The 20113-nt window shown below is 44.8% G+C and overlaps 1 protein-coding gene across 4 annotated transcripts in view; it reads right to left on the bottom strand.

Annotated features, from left to right (window-relative positions):
- LOC137563736 (mitochondrial inner membrane protease ATP23 homolog) overlaps positions 1-20031 on the bottom strand; it is an 82913-nt gene extending 62882 nt beyond the window's left edge. Inside the window, exons 1-3 of one of the 4 annotated variants that reach the window (XM_068276606.1) lie at positions 19988-20031; positions 5986-6031; positions 1625-1706 (exon numbers count right to left, since the gene is read on the bottom strand). In XM_068276606.1, the coding sequence (XP_068132707.1) occupies positions 1625-1706; positions 5986-6026 (123 nt within the window). In that variant the 5' untranslated portion in view covers positions 6027-6031; positions 19988-20031. Of the gene's footprint in view, positions 1-1624; positions 1707-5985; positions 6032-11001; positions 11238-19987 lie in introns of those variants that run through there. The other 3 variants (XM_068276608.1, XM_068276603.1, XM_068276607.1) reach the window with 3 other exon arrangements.
- Positions 20032-20113: the final 82 nt, after the last annotated feature.

Raw genomic sequence — 20113 nt, 5'->3', positions numbered from 1 at the left:
ATATTTAGGGGCGACATACAGATTTAAGACAATACAGGAATACATGCAAACCAGATCACGCAGCACAGGAGTACAAGATAATGCTTAGTCACTGGATTGGAGCATGGAGATTGGGCCTGTAACGTCAGATCCAGATCCATAGAATGGGAGACACAAGAAGAAGGACCCTGCCGAAGGCTACAATCTAGAGGGAGAGGTAGGGACACGAAGGAAGAGGGCCAGAGTTCAGCTGCAGGTGTAGAGCACCAGTGAGGTGGGGTAGGCCAGAGTGAAAAGGTGCATTTTGAGGGCCTTTTTGAAGATGCTGAAGGAGTGCGTACCTCTGAGTAAGATCGGAAATGTAGGTTGGGCAGGTTTTGTGGACAGATTTGTAGCCCAGACAGTATCTTGAATCTGATTCTGGACTGGAAGGAAGACAGTGATTGGATTCAGAGTGGAGCCGCCGTGGTGGAGCGATGGGAGAAGTGGATAATTCTGGCTGCCGCATTCCTGATGGACTGCAGTTGAGCAATTTGACCATACCACCTTATGTGATGGAGGAAGAGACCGCACATTCCCTTGACTAAAGCAAATGGCAGCAAATGGAGGTAAGACATACAGGGCAGTGGTGCACCAGGACTACATGTGGCCATGCAACTAGATTTCCACCCAAGGACTCTGCCTTGGAGATGGGAGACCAGTGTTCGAATCCTGGTTATGGTCAGTACCTATTCAGTAAGGAGCCCTTAGGCAAGACTTCTAACACTGCATGGTGGCCTCTTGAGTGCACCCTTAGTGGCTGCAGCTCTCGAGTGCTTTGAGTCTAACAGGAGAAAACGCTATACAAATATGATTATATCAAAAACTATGGATTCCTCTCTGACTGGATTCGATTCAGGAAGGAATTCAGCTAAGAAATTCGATTCAGGAACCAGATTCAGCTCAGAGCAGCATGCGTCATCTAGTTACAACTATTCTCTACCACGGCTGTTACAGAAGTGAGGGCTGGAGCATGTTGCCGGGCCTTAAGTTATTCTACATGCTGATGTTCAGTTTTTACATTGTAAGTAGTTTTGTAGCATTGCTACTTTTAATATTAGAAATGGTTTTAAACTGAGGCTTCTCTCATTGATCCCAGGATATTTATCATTGGAGGCAATAGCTGCCAGGTTATGCTAGGTTTAAAGCAACCTGCGGGTAGGCAGGCACTCTGAGGGGGGCGACTAGTCCCTATCATATGTCTCTGTTAATGGCACCTCATAAGGCGTATGATGTTACACTAAGGGTGTGTGCTTCGTTAACAGTATACCATATGTTGTGCATTTTTCCTTTCCTATTATGTTTCATGGGAGGACGTCTATATTAATGAGTTGATTGGAGCTACAACTGTCTTGATTCATAGGAGCGCAGCAGGACTATACGAAGCTTTGAATCTGTCCATCACAGAGGGACACTGCTGGCAGCCCATCGAGTGACTATACATATTATCATTGAGCGCAGCAATAACTGTTTCTTTTAGTTACCAGAATACATTCATACATTCACTCTGTAACAGTGATTATTTGATTTCATTTTAAATGCTGAAAGACGACAACATGACAAAATGTGTGAGACAACTGTGTGTATATAGTACTGCATGAAATACCTCACTGGTAGTTGAATCAAAGCCTCCTCCTACTGATCCATCACAATCTTCACAACTAAAATGTCTATCCATATAGGCTGTACTGGAAAGAAAAAAAATGATTATAGTCACTTAACACTTATGTGACCCCCTGCGTACCTCTTCCCCTGTACTATATTATTAAAACATGATAAATACTGTTATAAACAAAGCATAAAAGTTACCAACACAGCTGGTGCTTAGGACTGGGGCTCACTAGAAATTGCAAAATGCAATTGGCAAGTGTTTTTTGTAGGGATTTTATTAGCATTTTCCAGAACGATTTCTGGTGATTTTAACCACTTCACCCCACAGGCTATTTTACCCTTACCACCAAGAGCAATTTTCACCACCATTTTCAGCGCTCCTCCCATTCATTTGGCCATAACTTTTTCACTGTTTATACCACCTAAAATGATCTATAGCTTGTTTTTTTTTCGCCACAAATAAGACTTTTTGTGGGCGATACTTGGTTTCAGTAATTACTTTTATTTTCTATGCATTTTATAGGGAAAAACAAGGAAAGATACACTATTTCTCCAATTCCATCCGCTATAGTTTTAAAATAAACAAAGCTACTATAGATAAAACCTACACATTTTATTTGCCCATTTGTATCAGCTATCACATCATTTAAATTCTGTAGTAGACAAGACAAGACAAGACAAATAACATTTATATTGCGCTTTTCTCCTTGCGGACTCAAAGCGCCAGAGCAGAGCAGCAGCCACTAGGGCGCGCTCTATAGGCAGTAGCAGTGTTAGGGAGACTTGCCTAAGGTCTCCTACTGAATTAGTGCTGGCTTACTGAACAGGCAGAGCCGAGATTCGAACCCTGGTCTCCTGTGTCAGAGGCAGCGCCCTTAACCATTACACCATCAGCCAATGTATGGCGAAAATATATTATTTGAAATTAAGGGCTCGTTCACACTACAAAAACATTTCTGAGCGCTTGGTGATTTTAAAAGCTCCTGCTAATGTTATTCTATGTGAGTGTTCACACTGGAGCGATGCAATTTTGTAAGAAAAAAACCCCCATAGCATTGCATTAGCAAGAGTTTTTAAAGGTATATTTTTCTGTTGTGAGCTTTTTTGTACCCTGTCAATTACAAGTCCTTATTTGCTAGAATAACAGTAATATACCCTCATGACAAAAGTAATGGGAAAAAAAGCTGAGTCCCCAAGGTAACTATTTTTTTTTTTTTTTTTTTACAAAGTTTGGTAACTATGTTTTACATAGTTTGGTAACTGGGGGGAGAAGAGCTGGGTACCCAAGTGCAAATGAAATAGCTCCTCTGGGTCTTAGACAAAAAAAAAATAAAATGTAGGTACCTATGGAAGGCTTTGGAAGCACTTGCATCCTCGAGTGCTACCAGAGACCAGCACATCTGCGAAAGCACACCCATGTGCAATGCAGATCCACAGGTCTTCAGAAGTAGTGCAATGAAAGATGGAGAGTGGCCGAGAAGGCTCTGTGGGCTCTTCACTCTTCCAAGAGGATTACATCAAGCTAAGCATTTAAGTATTTTTTTTTTTTTTGTTGTTTTTTTTAGGTCAATTCAGGTACAATCAGGAAATTTTTTTTAATGCTTGAGAAGTGGCAACAGGAGCAGGGCAGTGTTACAAACACTAGATATCAGATTTTTTTTATATCAGCTATTATTAAAGAAACTTGAGAAATCCAAGCGTTTTCAACTTCAGGCAGAACATGTAGAGTAGTACGTTCCATAGCTCTAGGTCACGCCATTTTTAGTTGGGCCTGTTATTTATTGTACTTGTAGGCTGGTTTCACACCAGGACGTTGCGTTTTAGGGGACGTTAAGGTCGCATAACGTGCCCCTAACGCAACGCCTGGTGCTCTCTGATGTGAACGTCAGAGTGAGCAGCGTTGTGCAGCTCACTCTGGCGTCCGTGATGCCGTGATGCGCACTCTTGGACTCATGCGGCATCACGTGGTCCAGCCCGGCCAATCGCTGGAACAGAGCGGCCGCTCCAGGAAGTAAACACTGCACGTCACTGAGTGCAGTGAATATTAATTAGCCATGTGCCCGGCCGCTCTCCGCTCCTCCCCAACTTTACTGAGCATGTGCAAGCAGTCTAACGCGGCTCTGCCGCGTGTAAAGTACTGCATGCAGTAAGTTGTCTTATGGCGCAGCGTTACAATGTAACACAACGTGGGCACTGTGAACAGCCCATTTTTCATTGCTGTGCAGTGGGGTGCGTTACAGGCTGCTCTAACGTGCGCCTGTACCGTCCCACTGTGAAACCAGCCGTAAAGCTCCAGCATATTACACAGCGATTAACAATAAATACATACAATGACACAGGATGACAGACGTAATAGGACAAAGTTATGCAAGGCAAACAGGGTACAAGAAACATGATCATGCAATTTTAAACTGGTTAGTTAGTCCCAGTAATACAAGTATGAGGCGGTCATGGTAAAGGAGCACACGCTCATGTAAAATACACTAGGGAAGACAGGACCCTGCCAAAGGCTTACAATCTAAGGGGCAGGGAGATAGACACACTAGGTATGGGTGTAGAATAAGTATTCAGTGCTGCATGCGTGTTCAGGGTCTATGACTTAGGGCTCGTTTCCACTATCGCGAATCTGCATGCGTCCAACGCATGCAGATCCGCACATGTAATACAAGTGGATGGGCCTGTTTCCACTGTAGCGTTGTTGAGGTGCGTTTTTTTCAGCGTGAAAAAAACGCACAAAAGAGCCAACGATTTCGCCTGCGTCGGGAATCCGTGCGAATCGCCGCTAATGTATTTAATAGTAAAAACGCATGCGTTTGTTACATGCGTTTTTACCCGCGATTTCGCGTGCGATTTCGCACCTTTTTCAATTTTATTTAGCCCTGGCAGTGTCATGGTTAATTTCGCATGGCACCCTGCCATGCGAAATCGCAGGCGAAATCGCGGGTAAAAACGCATGTGGAAACGCATCCGCATGCGTTTTTACAAGCGTCGGAATGCGGCCGAAATCGCGTCGCAACAGTGGAAACAAGCCCTAAAGGTATTAGAAGCAGAGCATCAGCAGGATAGCCAGGCAACTGGTATTGCTTAAAAGGAAGTAAATATGGAAGCCTCCATATACCTCTCACTTTTGGCGTCCTTTAAGTAAACAACATACAATGGGGGGTAGATTCACTAAACTATGGCAAGCAGAATAATGTGCATAAAGTCTTAGGAGTAGCATAGTGAATACATTACATGCAATGAATTGTTCTCTACTCATGTGCAAGACTTTTCACATTGTTATTCTGCTTACTGCAGTCTAGTTAATCTACCCTAGTTAGACAAAAAGGAGTTAAAAAGATAATACACCAGTTGAATAAGGGCCCCTTTCCACTAGGTGCACATTTGCAATGCCATTATTCGCACTGAAACCAATGCATGCCAATGGAGTCACTTCCATTGAGTACAAATTCGCAATTACATTCGGATGCAGAGCAGTCCGTATTCATTTCCCATACAGTTATTGATAGCCTCATATGGATTTCCACATTAATCGTGAGAAATCAGGAATATGTATGCAGAATGCAACATGCTAGTGAAATAGGCCCTTAGTAGCTTGTTTGTATCATTTACTCTTACTTGTAAATGGCCACAGAAGATGTTGCTATATAGGATATTAATATTCATAAAAAGTTACAAAAGAACATACTTCAGAACAACATTTTAGTAGAGATTTACAAAAATATACCGTATATACTCGCATACAAGCTGAATTTTTGACCCCCAAGAAGGGGGTCAAAAGTTGGGGGGGGGGGTCGGCTTGTATGCGAGTCTTTCCTGGTGGTCTGCGCCCCCCTCCCCCCGCTATTACCTGCTTAGGCAGCGGCCGCTTCCTAATCTGCGTTCCCCTCTCATGTTGCATATAAGTGTATCACAGCAGCGCGCCCGGCGCTGCTGCTGTGACGATGCAGGGGGCAGGAAAGAGCGGTTCCCCTGGTAACGGTGATACAGATCGCCGCTACAGGGAGCCGCGCTCTTTCCTGCCCCCTGCATCGTCACAGCAGCAGAGCCGGGCGCGCTGCTGTGATATACTTATATGCAACATGAGAAGGGGAACGCGGATTAGAGGAAGCCGCTGCCTAGCTATACTGGACACTATACTAGCTATACTGGGCACTTTACTAGCTATACTGGGCACTTTACTAGCTATACTGGGACACACTGGGGGGCTGCACCAATCCAGCATTTCCTACCCCCCGGTTTATATGGGGGTCAATCATTTTTCCCTGGTTTTTCAGGGAAACGTTGGGGGGTCGGCTTATATGCGGGTCGGCTTATATGCAAGTATATACGGTATGTAAAATAAAACATCCTTACCAACCAGCCCGTTCCAAGGAATCCATAAGTATTTTGACCATTGGATCTAAAAAAGAAGAAAAGTTAAACAAAATATACAAATTCAAAACAAACTACAGTCAGTTTGTCTCATATGGCCTACTTATTTTATGACTAAAACGAAAAATAAAAGTTTGGGGTGCAAGTGAAGCTCCCCAAAACGTCATTTAACCCAATTCTTTCTAAACAGGCCCCTTAAATAGCTAATATAACAATGCTTTAAAGGGATACTGTAGGGGGTCGGGGGAAAATTAGCTGAACTTACCCGGGGCTTTTAATGGTCCCCCGCAGACATCCTGTGTTGGCGCAGCCACTCCCCAATGCTCCGGCCCCGCCTCCGGTTCACTTCTGGAACTTCTGACTTTAAAGTCAGAAAACCACTGCGCCTGCGTTGCCGTGTCCTCGCTCCCGCTGATGTCACCAGGAGTGTACTGCGCAGACACAGACCATACTGGGCCTGCGCTGTGCGCTCTTGATGACATCAGCGGGATCGAGGACACGGCAACGCAGGCGCAGTGGTTTTCTGACTTTAAAGTCAGAAATTCCAGAAGTGAACCGGAGGCGGGGCCGGAGCATCGGTGAGCGGCTGCGCGGGCACAGGATGTCTGCGGGGGACCATTAGAAGCCCCGGGTAAGTTCAACTCATTTTCCCCTGACCCCCCTACAGTATCCCTTTAACTATGGAAGAATCTTCGCCCTCTATGGGCCCTATGCAATTCCAGTTGATAGAAGAGAGAGTGTGTGAGTGTGTGTGTGTGTGTGTGTGTGTGTGTGTGTGTGTGTGTGTGTGTGTGTGTGTGTGTGTGTGTGTGTGTGTGTGTGTGTGTGTGTGTGTGTGTGTGTGTGTGTGTGTGTGTGTGTGTGTGTGTGTGTGTGTGTGTGTGTGTGTGTGTGTGTGTGTGTGTGTGTTTTACCTGACATCTCTGCAGTGTTACCGGGAAATTTAATTTCCGGCCTTACCTGGGTGATGTCTTAGCAAGAAGAGCCTTGCTCAATTTCAGCACCATAGTACTGCTACTTCGCCTCTATGTTAACAGCTGCTGCTAGATTGCAAGGCACCCCAGCCCACTCCTGCAAGCGCTGTCATTACAGTGCAGGAGATTTGGACGCAGCCAGTGCCACCATAGGCCATAATAGGAATTACGGCTATAGCGGCACACAGTCAGTAACTTCGGCACCATCAGTAGACGGAGCTGAAGTTGCTTCTAAAACACTGTAATTCGGCCACCAGCAATAGCTGGAAGCTGAATTACATTATTCCCCACTATCCACGTGGACCTAGAGTGGGAATAGTATTTAACACCGCCGGAAACCTGTGCAGCAGGATAAGTCATACCGGCTGTATCCTGCGCCCAAATCTCCTGGCGGCCAATTCATATGTATGCCTCTCCTGACATCCGCCACTTCAGTGCCTCGTCCCCGTCGCAGACCCAACAACCTGCCCCTAATAAAAGCATCTCCAAAACTCCCACTGGAGCACCCCATTGTGTCCACTGGCCAATGGGAATCCTTCTCAGGGAGGGTTCTCATTGGTCCATGTAGTGGACCAATGGGGAGCCCCTGTGGAAAGTTCGAAGATTCTCTATTAGCCAGAGTTCTCAATTCATATTATAGAAAAGTGAGGGGATTGGCTGCTTAAATGGACCAATGGTAGAAGATTTAAAGATTCTTTTTGCCAGAGCTCCCAGTACACTGCTATGCAGAAACTAGAGAAACACTAGCAAAAGCATCATTGAATTTCACACAGGGGTTTCCTATTGGTTGTTAAAATAATCAATTGGATCCCTAAAGAGAGGAATCATTATGGAGGTTCAATTTTCAAGGACTGACCAGGCTGTTTTCCCTGAGTTGATTACAAGCAAAGAAAGTTTTCCCAAATGAACTGCTATAAATGTTACAGTTTGGGATATGCTTTTAACAATACCTGAAGTCAGGAATAGTTTTGCAAATACTGTAAATGCTATGGATGAGTTATCTTCACAAAGACTATTTCACATAAACCATTTTTTCTTTCTATTCGAACGACAAATCTTTTGAATGTCATATTTTCGATATAAGTAGATTGGGAGTGGCTGATTTTTATGATCCAATGTTATGAAAATTGAAGGGTGTATGTTAGATTGCAAGTTTCTTGACTTATAGATGCAAGCATAATTGGGGAAACACGTGTGTGATTAATTGGTCGGCTTTTTCAAACGTTACAATCAGTCGAAAAAAAAAAAAGATTGTAATTCTGATTGAAAAGAAATACAGTTGTATGGTGTGATCTTTAGAGGTAGCATTAAGCCTAAAGAATCAGGAAAAAGTGTCAAATGTAAGGGTGCCTATTAATCACTTCTTGCCATGGGCTGAAGGTAACTAATGCGCTCCGGCAGTGCGCATAAACTTTAGCAGGATAGCCAGACTTCTATAAACTTTCTGTTTGTGCTAAAGTTGCACAAATACAGTAGCGTGTTTAAAAATGTCCATATTGCAAGAAGTGCATAATGATCAATCTTGATTGAGTGTACAAAATTGCCATATCTGTGTAATATAAGGGATCAGCTAAAGTATGGGCCAGTGTGGAAATCGGGCCGAGTTCTCCCGCAGGCAAATCGCACAGGGAAACTGCCATAGGGGATAATGCTGCCGCCGTCCAAATTGCTTGCCATAGCGATTCGGCCAACATTGCAGCATTTTTCTTTGCGAGTGGCAGTGAATCCCATAGAGGTGCATGGCAGGGAAGCGCCGCTGTGTGTCTCGTAGGCAGGGATGAGCTCCGGATGAAATCCAAATGGGTTTCATTCAGATTTCATCCAGATAATTACTGCACCTGAGCGGGCTGGTGAGGGATGGTCAACTTACCCAAAAGCAGTCCGCTTTAATGCATCCCACGGCGCACCTCACACTGTGTTCCAATTCGCGTTCACGTGACTGCTACGCTTCCTCCTTCCGCAGTGTGATGCGCAGTGGAATGCATTAAAGTAGATGGCTCCTGGGTAAGTTACTATACCTCACCCGCCCGCTCAAGTGCAGCAATTATCTGGATGAAATTCGAATTAAATCCATTTGGATTCCATCCGGAGCTCATCCTTGCTCATAGGACATGCTGCGGCTAATGGAAACGGGCCCTATCTGTTCAAAGTATATTCACTGTTCTACATGTATTTGTTAAGACTGTATCAGTGATGGGCACATTTAGTTAAAGTGAGATGAAAATAATGGCTATATTTCGATTTAGGGTATGTTTCCACTAACGCAAATTCGCATGCGTTCCCCGCATGCAAATTCGCATAACCAATACATGTGAATGAGGCTATGTCCACTCGTCAGGAAAACTGAGCGTTTTCTTGTGCAGGAAAAATCTGCACAGCAGAGCCATCCGAATTCGGACACCGCACATACCGCATGCGATTTGCATACAATGTATTTAATAGGAAATTCGCATGCTGTTTTGGTAAGCAAATTTTCATGCGAATTCGCATACGATTTCGCATGGAAACAATAGAAAAGCACACAGGCACTGCCATGGTTAAATTTGCATACAGTCATCAATGCGAAATCGTGTGCGAATTTGCATGAAAATTTGCAAACGCATGCGAAATTCGCATCCGCATGCAAATTTTTCCAGCGGCGATTCCCACCGCACAAGTGGAAACGTGCCCTCACCTGGCGCTTCCTCCGGCCCCATGGAGGTGTGTGGGCTGGAGGACAGGGGGCATGCGTACAGTCGACCATGTGCAGGAGTGCGGCCAGCCAGATAACTGCGGGGCATTAGAACAGAGCTCCCCAACCCTGTCCTCAAGGCCCACCAACAGTGCATGTTTTGCAGAAAACCACAAACATGTACAGGTGGGGTAATTAGTGTCTCAGGAGAGCTGATTAACTACCTCTGTGGATTTCCACAAAACATGCACTGTCGGGGGACTTGAGGACAGGGTTGAAAATCCCTGCATTAGAAGACAGCGGAGCACCCAGAGAGACAGCAAGGGAGGCCACGTACATCATGGGGCTGGACAAAGCGCCAGGTAAGTATAGATACAACCTTTCTATGCTGGGGAGGGGGGCTGCAAAAACTGGGGGCACATGTGGCTGTCTATGATGGGGAGGGGGGCTACTAATAGTAGGGGCACAGGAGCACATCTGTCTGTGCTAGGAAAGGGGGGGGGGGGGGGACAACTCTGTGATAGTTAGGAATGTTCTGTTTTCCAGAAAGATCCCACTGATTGTATTGTATTATATTTTTGGTCCCCAATCACTGTATTTGTCTGAAAGATTGCTTCCGATCTGATAACCTGTAACGACACTACACATTCACCAAAGCTAAAAGCCCAGATTTAATATTGTGGCATTATTCCTGCATGAGATTTTAATATGACAATTAAGTTTTGTATGGTCACAGGTCAGGGATGGCCAATGGAGTACATTTGAAATCGGCGCCGGTAGACTTGGGCGCAGGATACAGTAGTATATAGCTGATCCTGCTTCTGCACAAGTCCGGGCCGATTTAATTACTATTCCCCCTCCAGGCCGACATGGATAGTGGGGGAATGAAATAATTCGGCTTCCAGCGATTGCTGGAGGCCGAATTGTTATGTTTTTAAGCAACTTCGGCTCTGTCTTCTGACAGAGCCGACGTTACTCACTGAGCGCTTCAATAGGAATGATTCCCATTGAAGTCTATGGAGGCGCCGGCTGCGCCCAAATCTAGCAGCGCTGAAAAGCACTGCTCCGGGCCAATGGGACGCAAACAATTTTGAGTGGATTTGCATTTTTATGTGGCTTGAAAATAGACCATTGAAACTCTGCTGTCATCCATTTTCAAGCTGCACAACAATGCATCTCACTGATCATATATGAATGCTGCAGCATTTGTGCAATAATTTGCCCAAAGCCATACAGAAACATAACAGAAATATAATAAAAATGTGTTTACTCTAATGCCACATGCAGTGACTGTCCAGTCAAGTGTCAGGATTTATATTTTGTCAGTAAACTTGATATACAGCGCACACATACTTTTCTGCATAGATATCTTCATCCTTGACTGGCATCTAAACTTTAAAAAATACAGCTTAGACACCACGGACTCCTTTTTAGGGTTCCGACCGTCCCTCTGCGGGAACAGATGGTGGCCATAGTCTTCATCTGCCTGCTTGTCCTCCGCCATGCGCGGCTATACACCATACAAACCTCGATGTCCCAGTTCCGAAGATTACCATGTGACACTGACCAATGCCCATGTCAGTACAGGCAGGCACATAACCTTCAAGCGCGCCGCACACTGATTACAAAACAGGATGGAAGCTCCGGCGGCCATATTTGTTTAGGGTGTAAGATTTCTGTCACTGGTGTGGGAGGAGAAGCGCTGCTGCGTTGAAGCTGATATAGGTAGAAACTTAGAAAGTACACATCATCGAGTGGTTTTGTAGTACTATATCAACTTCAGCTGCTGTACAGTAATAGATATCGCATTATTAATTACACTGACATTTTCTGCTGTGCCTTTAACTTGTAGAGCAATGTGTCTTTGCTGTCTCAAAGAAACGTGTTGTGCCGTGTTAGTCTCGAGTCTACACACACCATGCAATTTACCATTAACATTAAGCCCCATCTACATGATACGATTCTATTTACGATCCGATTAAATCCGACATCCGATCGGGATTCAATTTGATTTGCCATTGTTTTGCAATATCGAATCGAATCCTGATCGAGCATGTCGGATTTAATCGGATCGTAAATAGAATCGTAATCGATTTGCACAAAGTGAATATATAAAGTCAGCGCAGGTCTATAGTAATACAGATTTCGTCATTTTCTGGTATACAGGATCTTCGAACAAAAAGGTAAAGAAGCAAGGCTTACCAGATTCCAACAACCCACATTATAAGGTTGTAAACGAGTTTGATAGATGGTCTGCAGAACTTTCAAATGGTGTCGTTTCACCAGCGATGTTACACACCACGAATTCCTCCGGAATATATTAGATATCCTGAGGTCGCAGAGACTCGCCAAAGCGGAGTCCAGTAGGATAGTGACATGAAAGAGATGTACGGCACATCTGTATACCAGAAAATGACGAAATCTGTATTACTATAGACCTGCGCTGACTTTATATATTCATTGCTTGTGTGGACTTTTGGACATTGTCCTTCTCGGGTGCGGTCGCCTTCTGCCTTGGCGCTGACACTTGTTGTTTAGATTTGCACAAAGTATTGTATCGTGTAGATGGGGCTTTTTGTTCGAAGATCCTGTATACCAGAAAATGACGAAATCTGTATTACTATAGAGCTGCGCTAACTTTATATATTCATTGCTTGTGTGGACTTTTGGACATTGTCCTTCTCGGCTGCGGTCGCCTTCTGCCTTGGCGCTGATATATTCATTGCTTGTGTGGACTTTTGGACATTGTCCTTCTCGGCTGCGGTCGCCTTCTGCCTTGGCGCTGACACTTGTTGTTTAGATTTGCACAAAGTATTGTATCGTGTAGATGGGGCTTTAGATTTCGGGTCGAATTGAATTTGCTCCCACAGGCCAGATCTGATTTCTGATAGATTGTGACCAGAACAGAAGTAATTGGAAAATTGATCAGAAAAAATGATGGGAAATCTAATCGGACCTGCCGGAAATTATCGATTTGACTCGAAATCTGATGAGAAATGTCATGGTGTGTACCAGGCATTAGCCATCAGTAAAAGATTTGAATCAGGATGATACCATTTATTAGCCTGGTACACACGATACAATTTTCCATCAAATCGACGGGTAATCTTATAAGAAGTTGCATCGTGTGTGTAAGTCCAAACTGTTCCTGATCAATAATGCGGTCAATTTTCCATTGATAACTACCCAAAATCGAGCGCATTATGGATTGAGATCTGATCCGACCGGTAAGAAATTATCAGCTCGATCCGTTGATCTTACGTAAAATTGTATTGTGTGTACTAGGCTTTAATGCTGGGTACACACGATGCATTTTTTCGGTGGATTATTCGTCCAATCGATTTCGATTCCGATTCGTTTTTCCACTCAATTTCCCGCTCAAATATCTTATCTTTTCTTAACTATTTACATTCACTTTTATGAGAAATCTAGCAGTAAAGCGATCGAAAGTAAGATCGGACCTATCGGAAATTATCTATCGAACCATCTATTTGCCGTAAAAACGCATGGTGTATTCCCAGCATAAGAACTAAACAAAAAGTATGCTTTCGGCTAATATGCCTTCTTCAAAGTTTGTTCCTGTATATCTTTCAAAGAAACTTTACAATCTAATGTCCTTATCACAGAATTGGATTAAGTTTAAATGGGGCCCAAGGTAAGATAGCAATTTTGCCCACTGGTGAATGGTCATCTAGTTTTTTAAAGTGAACCTGAGGTGAGAGGGATATGGAGGCTGCCATATTTATTAATAGCCAGTAGCCTGCTGATTATCTGCCTCTATTACTTTTAACCATAGACCCTGAACAAGCATGCAGCAAATCAGGTGCTTCTGAAATTGTCATATCTGACAAGATTAGCTGCATGCTTGTTTCTGGTGTGATTCAGAAAATACTGCAACCAAACAGGTCAGCAGGGCAGCCAAGCCAGGTATTGTTTAAAAGAAAATAAATCCTTTGTCCTTTAAAAGCAGCCAATATGTCCCTTCGCCGCAGCTCCACTTCCAGCCGATGGTCCTGGTTCCCCTCCGTTGCAGATGTCGATGTTGCCAGGTTGGAATTTTCTGCCCTCACGTGTAGCCGCACCACTCATGATCGTGCTCACGTGGTCTGGAGCGTTCTGCGCAGGCACAGTACTTCTGCGCCTGCGCAAAACGTTCTAACCCACGTGAGCGCGATCACAGGCGGTGCGATCGCGAACTCGTGCATGTGCAGTAGATGCCGATTAGCATCTGCAACGGAGAGGACCCCAGGACCCCGAGCTGCGGCGAGGGACAAATCAGCTGCCAGGGGCTGGAGGAAGCCCAGAGTAAGTAGATCTTTTTCTTTTCTTTTATCCTCGCATCTGTCCTTTAAAGGACAACTGTAATGAGTGGGATATAAAGGCTGCCATATGTATTTCCTTTTAAGCAATGCCGGTTGCCTGTGTGTTTGTTAATCCTCTGCCTCTAATACTTTTAGCCATAGACCCCGAACAAGCATGCCGCAGACAGTGGCGTAGCTAAGGAGCTGTGGGCCCCGATGCAAGTTTTACAATGGGACCCCCCAAGCATTCTATCAATAACAATTGATATGGCGCACCAAAACCTGCCAATGGCAACTACAGTGTCAGAGGTGCAAGAAGGGGATGGGGAATGGTTTGTTAATGATTACTGCTATCCATAGCACCTATAGAAGTGATTATTATGAGCACATGACCAATAGAGAGCTAATACTGTAGTTGAGGGAGGGCCCCTCTGGCCCAAGGGCCCCGATGCGGTCGATACCGCTGCACCCCCTATTGCTACTCCCCTGGCCGCAGATCAGGTGTTTCTGACATTATTGTCAGATCTGACAAGATTAGCTGCATGCTTGTTTCTGGTGTGATTCACACACTGCTGCAGCCAAATAGATCAGCAGGGTTGCCAGGCAACTAAACAAATATGGCAGCCTTTATTTTGAACTTGTTACAGTTGTCCTTTAACCATCCTGGCGGTATGGACGAGCTCAGCTCGTCCATTACCGCCGGAGGCTGCCGCTCAGGCACTGCTGGGCCGATTGGGCTCAAATAAAAAGCAGCACACGCAGCCGGCACTTTACCAGCCGCGTGTGCTACCTGATCGCCGCCGCAGCGTGGCGATCCGCCGCGTGCAGCGGCGAAAGAGGGTCCCCCCAGCCGCCTGAGCCCAGCGTAGCCGGAACAAAAAGTTCCGGCCAGCGCTAAGGGCTGGATCGGAGGCGGCTGACGTCAGGACGTCGGCTGACGTCCATGACGTCACTCCGCCCACACGGAAGGCCGCTCATTGCGGCCTTCCGTGTTACTTCTGGCCGCCGGAGGCGATCAGAAGAACGCATCCGGAGCGCCCTCTAGTGGGCTTTCATGCAGCCAACTTTCAGTTGGCTGCATGAAATAGTTTTTTTTTAAAATTAAAAATCTTAGTAGAACGCCAGGGTGGTTAAGTAAGATTTGGTGAAGTATCCACCAGGCCCCTAAACTCTATCCAGGCCCTAGGCAACTGCCTAGAATTGCCTTGTGAATGATGAGGCTCTGCCTTACCATCAGTGGCGTAGCTGCGTAGAAATAGGGGATGCAGAGGTTGTGACCGCACCAGAGGCCCTGGACCAGAGGGGCCCACCTTCATCCATTGCATAGTAATAATCCTTAACAGCTTCCTTACTCTGATTACCATATTTTCAGAATATAAGATGCACTTTTTGGGCTCGTTCACACTAGAGACATTTTCTACCTTTTTTCAAGCACAGGCGATTTTTAAAATCGCCCACAAACCCTTGTGCAATGAATCTCTATGAGAAGGTTCATATCAGCACGGTTCGTGTGCTGTGCATTCAGCAAAGCAGTGCCTGCACCATTTTTGGGGCGACTTTGCCTCAATGGAAGGTATAGGAAAAACACAAAGCGCTCACAAAATCGCTTTGCGCAGCAATTGTGTTCGCGTTTTTAAGAATATATACATTGTATGTATTCTTTTCTGGATCAAAGAGTTCACTTCCTGACTTGCATCAGGGAGTGAATTACAAAACCGCTCTGAAAGCGTTTAACAGAAACGTAGAGCACCAGGAGGGGAAAAAAGAAGCGCACAAAAAAACGCAAAACACTTGAGTTTGTGTTTTTAGGTGTGAATGAGGCCTTTCTCCTCCAAAAATGGGGAGAAAAAGTCACTTCGGCTTATATTCCAAATATAGGGAGCCCCCAACTTACAAACGCCCGCCTATACAAACCACCAATCCGCCGCAATGTCGGGGACTCCCTGTTTTGTCTCTATGCCTTCTTCACTCCCCGTGTGTCCTCCTCCTCTCCCTCTGAATAAATGAGAGCAGCAACAGCAGCACAGCTCACCTAATCAATCAGAGCCAGCATCTCTCTCACTTTTCCTCTAGTGCTGGCTTCTGCTGATCGTGTCATCAGCAGAAGCCGGGACTAGGGTAGCAGTGAGAGATAGGAAAGGTCTCTGAACGCCATGGGCTCCGATTTATTAGGTGCGCCATACTGCCGCTGCTTTCATTTATTCAGGGGAAGTGGAGACGGACATGGGGAGTGGAGGAGATATGGAGGACAGAAGAGGACACATGGGGGAGAGAAGGGGACACAGGAGGAGAACACATAAGGTGCAAGGGGGAGACAATTAGGGGAGAACATCTACAAGACGCTCCTGGACCATGGATGCACCTAGTTTAGTATTTTTTCCCCCGTTTTTTGCCTTCTTAACCTAGGTGCACCTTATAGTCCGTAAGGTCTTCTAGTCCAAAAAGACGGTATATCGCTCATGCACTGCAGCTGTCCTTGGTAGGTTTTGGGGCTCCATATCAATACAGAGCTTGGGGCCCCATGTAAAACTTGCACTGGGGCATCAAGCTCTTTAGTTGCGCCACTGCTTACCATAGTAAAGGTGTCCATATACCCATAGATGTTCACCCAGTGTGGCAGACAGAGCAACCCCACCCCTCTCTTATCTGGGGTCAGGTGGATCGTGTACTGGTAAATGCTGTTGCCTTTGATGTAGGTTTAAGACTGTGACCAGGGTTTGAATCCTGGCTCAAGCCAGTACATAAAGGCTTCTTTGGGCAAGGCTTCCTAATGATCCTGGTCACCTGTGGAGTGAGCCCTAATTGGCTGCTGCCCTAAAGTGCTTTTAGCCCACCAGGAGCATTGTGCAATATAAATGTTAATTATCTGATTGGAGAGATTAAATCCCTCCCACACACTGAACACAGACTTCCAATAGTTTTCAGCATGAAATCTATTAAAAAAATCTATCGAAGCACAGAGTTATGGACTATCAATCTGCTGCTACTGCTACTCTGCCCCTAATCAATATCTTCCATTCAACCCATTTGAAAATTTAATTTTTTTGCCAAAACTCAATAAGGCATGCCACGCTATAAATATTCAGCAGATTTGAACAGTATATGATCTGCCAGGAATCAAGCTGGAAAATCTATGCTTGTATGGCATTCATAAAAGTATAGTACTCATGCCATAGTCTAGGCACAATCTGAGGGTAGCCAGTCATGCCATCAGTATGTATGGTCTGTTGGGTAGAGCTGAGACATACTGGAAAGTGTACAGTACTGCAATGCAAGGTGTTAAAGGGAACCCGAGGTGAGAGGGATATGGAGGCTGCCATAGTTATTTCCTTGTAAACAATGCCAGTTACCTAGAAGCCCTGTTGATCTTCTGGCATAAGTAGTGTTGGAGTCAAAACCCTGGAACAAGCATATGGCTAATCCAGTAAAACCAGAGTCACCCGAGTCAGCATACTTGAGCTGATGAATGCTTGTTCCGGGTCTTTGGCTAAAAGTATTAGAGATCAGGACAACTGCCAGGCAACTGTTATTGTTTAAAAGGACATAAATATGGCAACCTCCATATCCCTCTCACCTCGGGTTCCCTTTAAGATGAGTAGCACCTCTACCTTGGCTGCTGGAGAGTAGCTTAAAAGTGTCTCCGTACAGCAATTGTTTGTAAAAACCAACACCTAAACGTATACAGTGCCCTACTCTATTAAAATGCCAACCTTCAGTGGTATTCCTCACTACTTTCCTTTCCCACTGGAATAACATTCAATGGCCAAATGTAAAAATAATATATTAAACATCATGGTGTAACTAAACCCCGTAATAGATCTTGGCTCCCACACCAGTGCCCTCGCTCACTTCAGTCACAACTTTCTCATTTCAGTCAGCACTCTACTCTTCCAAGACTCGATTTCAACCATGCACAAACTCAGTCACAGGCCTGCAGTTCAGCTCGCCGCAGAAAGACGTTGTTTACAGAGCAGCCAAAATGAGCTTCGATACTGGTGTCCAGCTTCTATGATCAACAGTGTTCAGCTTCTTCATCACATAGGCATACGAGAGGAGTCGGCGCTGAGACTTGGGCACAGGATACAGCCAGTATATGGCTGATCCTACTGCTGCACAAGTTCCCGGCCGTGTTAAACACTATTCCCCCTCCAGGCCGCCATGGATGGTGGGGAATGATGTAATTCGGCTTCCAGCAATTGCTGGAGGCCGAATTATTGTGTTTTAAAAGTAACTTCAGCTAAGTAAGTTACTCCCTGTGCGCTGCTATAGCCGTAATTCCTATTACGGCCTATGGTGGCACCGGCTGCACTCAAGTCTCCTGCGCTGGATTCACTGTGTTCGTCACCATATAGACCATTTCCTAAAAAAAAAAAAATGTATCTACTCACATAGAAAACATGAAGTAGCCAGAGACTCTGTATATTGCCACACTAAGGTAAGTGTGATCCACCCTAGCAAGCTTGTGGAGGTAGACAGAACCAGCACAACGGGTGTGGGGATACGGAGACCCGGGCTGCTTATCATATTTTATAGGTGAGTGGATATAACTTTTTTTTTTTTTTACATTCCCTGAGATGACTGCAGTATTAACCATCCAGGTTTGTTTGTTTTTTGTCTGTGTTTCATGTCAGGTATTTTAGATATTTGTGTGAAACAATGTCATGCTGTTTTGAGCAAAATAGAGCAGTTAAGCCTGGTACACACTTTCAATTTTAATTGGCCAATGTTACCACCTCCAAGTAGTATGAGAGTTTACCTACACAATATGCTCATGGTATTCTATATCTGTTGAACATCATACTACATGGAGGTAGTCAAATTGGTCAGTGTGTACCAGGCTTTAAGGTCTGTTGTACTACAGTATAGTCTTTTTTTTGCCTTTACCAAAGTAAATAACCTTAAGCCTGGTACACACATACAATTTTAATTAGTCAATGACTGGCCAATTTTACCACCTCCATGTAGTATGAGGGCCAACAGATTTTGAATGCTATGAGCAGATTGAGCAGGTAAGCTCTCATACTATATAGAAGTGGTAAAATTGGCTAATCAACGCTGGATGTGTGTACCTGCCTTTACCTAAGACACTTTAATAAGCTAATGACCACTACGCTACTACCCTGTACACAGCTTCCCCTTACCAACTGTTCTACCTCTTAGGCCCTTTGTGTATTGCTGATTGTGTTTTCAGAAACGCACCGTTATGCGATCCACAGAGACATCAGAAGTGCATAGACTGCACTGTGTGATGTTGCCCACAAAAATATGCAAACCCATTGCGATTTCCATTTATTATTATTAATGGGAATCACAAACCCATTGGAGGGGGGATTTGCATAAGAACATGTGCCTTGTATTGCAGCAGCTACCTGCATTGCCTGCAGCGCAAATGCAGAGAAGGTGCCTTAGATTGCAAGCTCAAAATGGACAGGGCTCCTTTTACCCTTATGTGTTATTACTGCTGGGTAAAGAGGTTACACATTTTCTACCTCTGTGCAATTCATTGCTGACCTGCTCAGTTGTATATTATCTGTGCTTAATCACAAGAAAATGTATGCGTGCTCTACGCCAAGCTTAACCCTTTCAAGTCTAGCTGTGCAAATCTGGCTAAAATGGCTTATCATGAGACATGCTCATGCAGAAATGCATCTGCTTTCGCATGCCAAACTTTGCAGGGTCAAAAACCAATACCGCGAAGCGGTTGCCCTGCGGGAATTAGTTCATGCTATACAGCACTATCCAGGGCAACCGCTTCGCGGTATTGGTTTTTGACCCTGCAAAGTTTGGCATGCGAAAGCAGATGCATTTCTGCATGAGCATGTCTCATGATAAGCCATTTTAGCCAGATTTGCACAGCTAGACTTGAAAGGGTTAAGCTTGGCGTAGAGCACGCATACATTTTCTTGTGATTGAGTGTATATTATCTGTAACCCACTGGTTTGTAACTGTCTGTAATCTCTATGGCACAACACAACACTACTAAAGATGCTGGTGCTGTATACAGTATATCCATAATAAATAATAATAATAATAATTACTGCTGTCACATGGGTGGTTCTGGTTGGTATTAACTGTACATTCAAAAACTGCCCCAACTGATGCGTGAGTGGCCGATTGGCACCTGCCCTAGATTTGACTATATTGGGTATGGCGCTTACACAGCC

The sequence above is a fragment of the Hyperolius riggenbachi genome, chromosome 3 (assembly GCF_040937935.1).
Source record: "Hyperolius riggenbachi isolate aHypRig1 chromosome 3, aHypRig1.pri, whole genome shotgun sequence".
Classification (NCBI taxonomy): domain Eukaryota; kingdom Metazoa; phylum Chordata; class Amphibia; order Anura; family Hyperoliidae; genus Hyperolius; species Hyperolius riggenbachi.
This window is presented reverse-complemented; position numbering and strand designations above follow the sequence as displayed.